The 1,568-nt window shown below is 47.2% G+C and overlaps 1 protein-coding gene across 1 annotated transcript in view; it reads right to left on the minus strand.

The window, feature by feature from the left end:
- AGPAT3 (1-acylglycerol-3-phosphate O-acyltransferase 3) overlaps positions 1-378 on the minus strand; it is a gene marked incomplete at its 3' end in the record, with an annotated part of 15,744 nt that extends 15,366 nt beyond the window's left edge. Inside the window, exon 1 of the mRNA XM_010161490.1 lies at positions 151-378. Within this exon, the coding sequence (XP_010159792.1) occupies positions 151-328 (178 nt within the window). The remainder of the gene's footprint in view (positions 1-150) is intronic.
- Positions 379-1,568: the final 1,190 nt, after the last annotated feature.

A 1,568-nucleotide genomic window follows, 5' to 3' on the forward strand; every position in this document is an offset into this window, starting at 1 on the left:
AGTCTACTTGTAACTCAGCACTGCTCTCTCTCATGTGCCTGTGTGGATGCATACAAATGTGTACACACGTATTTTTCTTTATCAAAAAGAGAAACAAACCCCGTGCCCCTCCCCACCCCCAGCCCTCACATCCCCTTCAAGCATACTCACGGCTCCATAGCGAATAGGCAAGGCGACAGTTTACTCGGCGATAAAACTGCTTGTTTATGGGCCAGAGGACTAGTGTGCATAGTTGAATGAAGTTAATGATCAGTCCACTCACAACAAAGACAAACCCGATGAGGAGGTGAACTATGAACTGGGTCTTCAGAAAGGCAATGAAGCCCATGATAACCGCTCAGAAGCGCGTGCAAGGGCCGTCACTCAGAATAATCGTCCTGAAAGAGAAAGAAAAGAATCCAATGGAGACTGGAATTACAGGCCCAAAGGGAAGCACAGAGTGGGAGCCCTGAAACAGTCCATGCCACTTCAGCAACAGGAACCCAACTCAAGAAACACTCTGCTCTCCAAGCCTGCCTCCTTCTGGTCTTCACACAATAAACTGTTGATGCTGCAAATCACTTCCAAAAATATGAAGGAATCATTATTTGCAATTTACAGCCCACCAAGAAGATTACTGTTGATGATGAATTTACTGCTGAAGATGAATCTCACACCCCTCTTCAAAGAATGGCCATATAATTGGACTTAATGCTGGGAGGAACAGAAACTCTCCACTCGCAGTGAAGTGGTTGAGCCCCGACTGGTAAACAAGCGGCACCGTGACTGCTGTACCTTCAGGAGTGGCTGTCCCTGAACTGCAACAGGGAGAGCCTCAGCCCCCACACCAAAATAAACAGCATGCTGAGCCTCTGGAGCAACGTAAATGAACCAATGCCTTCCCAGCCTGCCCTCAAAGCAAGCTACCACTCTGTACACACTTCCCCGAACAAGCTTGGAGCGAGGGCTGCGGTGGCCATAGAGACTTGGTTACGTGTTTGCTTGGATTGGAAGAGTAGAGCCATCCGTCTGGGAAGCAGGCTCTACACCCCGCAGTGAATTTCAGGATGAAAAGAGCAGGGCTAGTCACACAGAGCGTCGGTCTGTAAAACGCTACAGCATGGAAATGGAAATTAGGAATTCCCACATCCAAAACCTGTGCTGGAGCGAGTTTAATAACCTCTCACTTTGTCAAGCCACAGTTCCATGATCAAATATACTGGTTAGTGTGGGGAAAAAAGTAAAATAATAGAAAAAACCTTAAGCGACGTAGAAGTACAAACTTGATCTGGAAACGTCTTTGGTGCAGAGTCTTGATTACACCGAATTAGCCAGAGCACTTAACCCTGAGCACGTGCCATATTTACACCAGGTACGGAAAGACCGACGATGTCTGAACCAGCAGAAACACATAGTACCTTAGACAGACAAGCCTGGTGCAACACAAATCTTGCCAATACAAAGTGAACCCTACAAAATGTAATTACCAAGCCACCAGACTGAGTTTATTCCACACACCGTGTTATATCAGGGTGGTGGAGTCACCATCCCTGGATGTGTTTAAGAGACGGGTGGATGAGGTGCTGAGA

Source organism: Eurypyga helias, unplaced genomic scaffold, assembly GCF_000690775.1.
Source record: "Eurypyga helias isolate BGI_N326 unplaced genomic scaffold, ASM69077v1 scaffold10001, whole genome shotgun sequence".
Classification (NCBI taxonomy): domain Eukaryota; kingdom Metazoa; phylum Chordata; class Aves; order Eurypygiformes; family Eurypygidae; genus Eurypyga; species Eurypyga helias.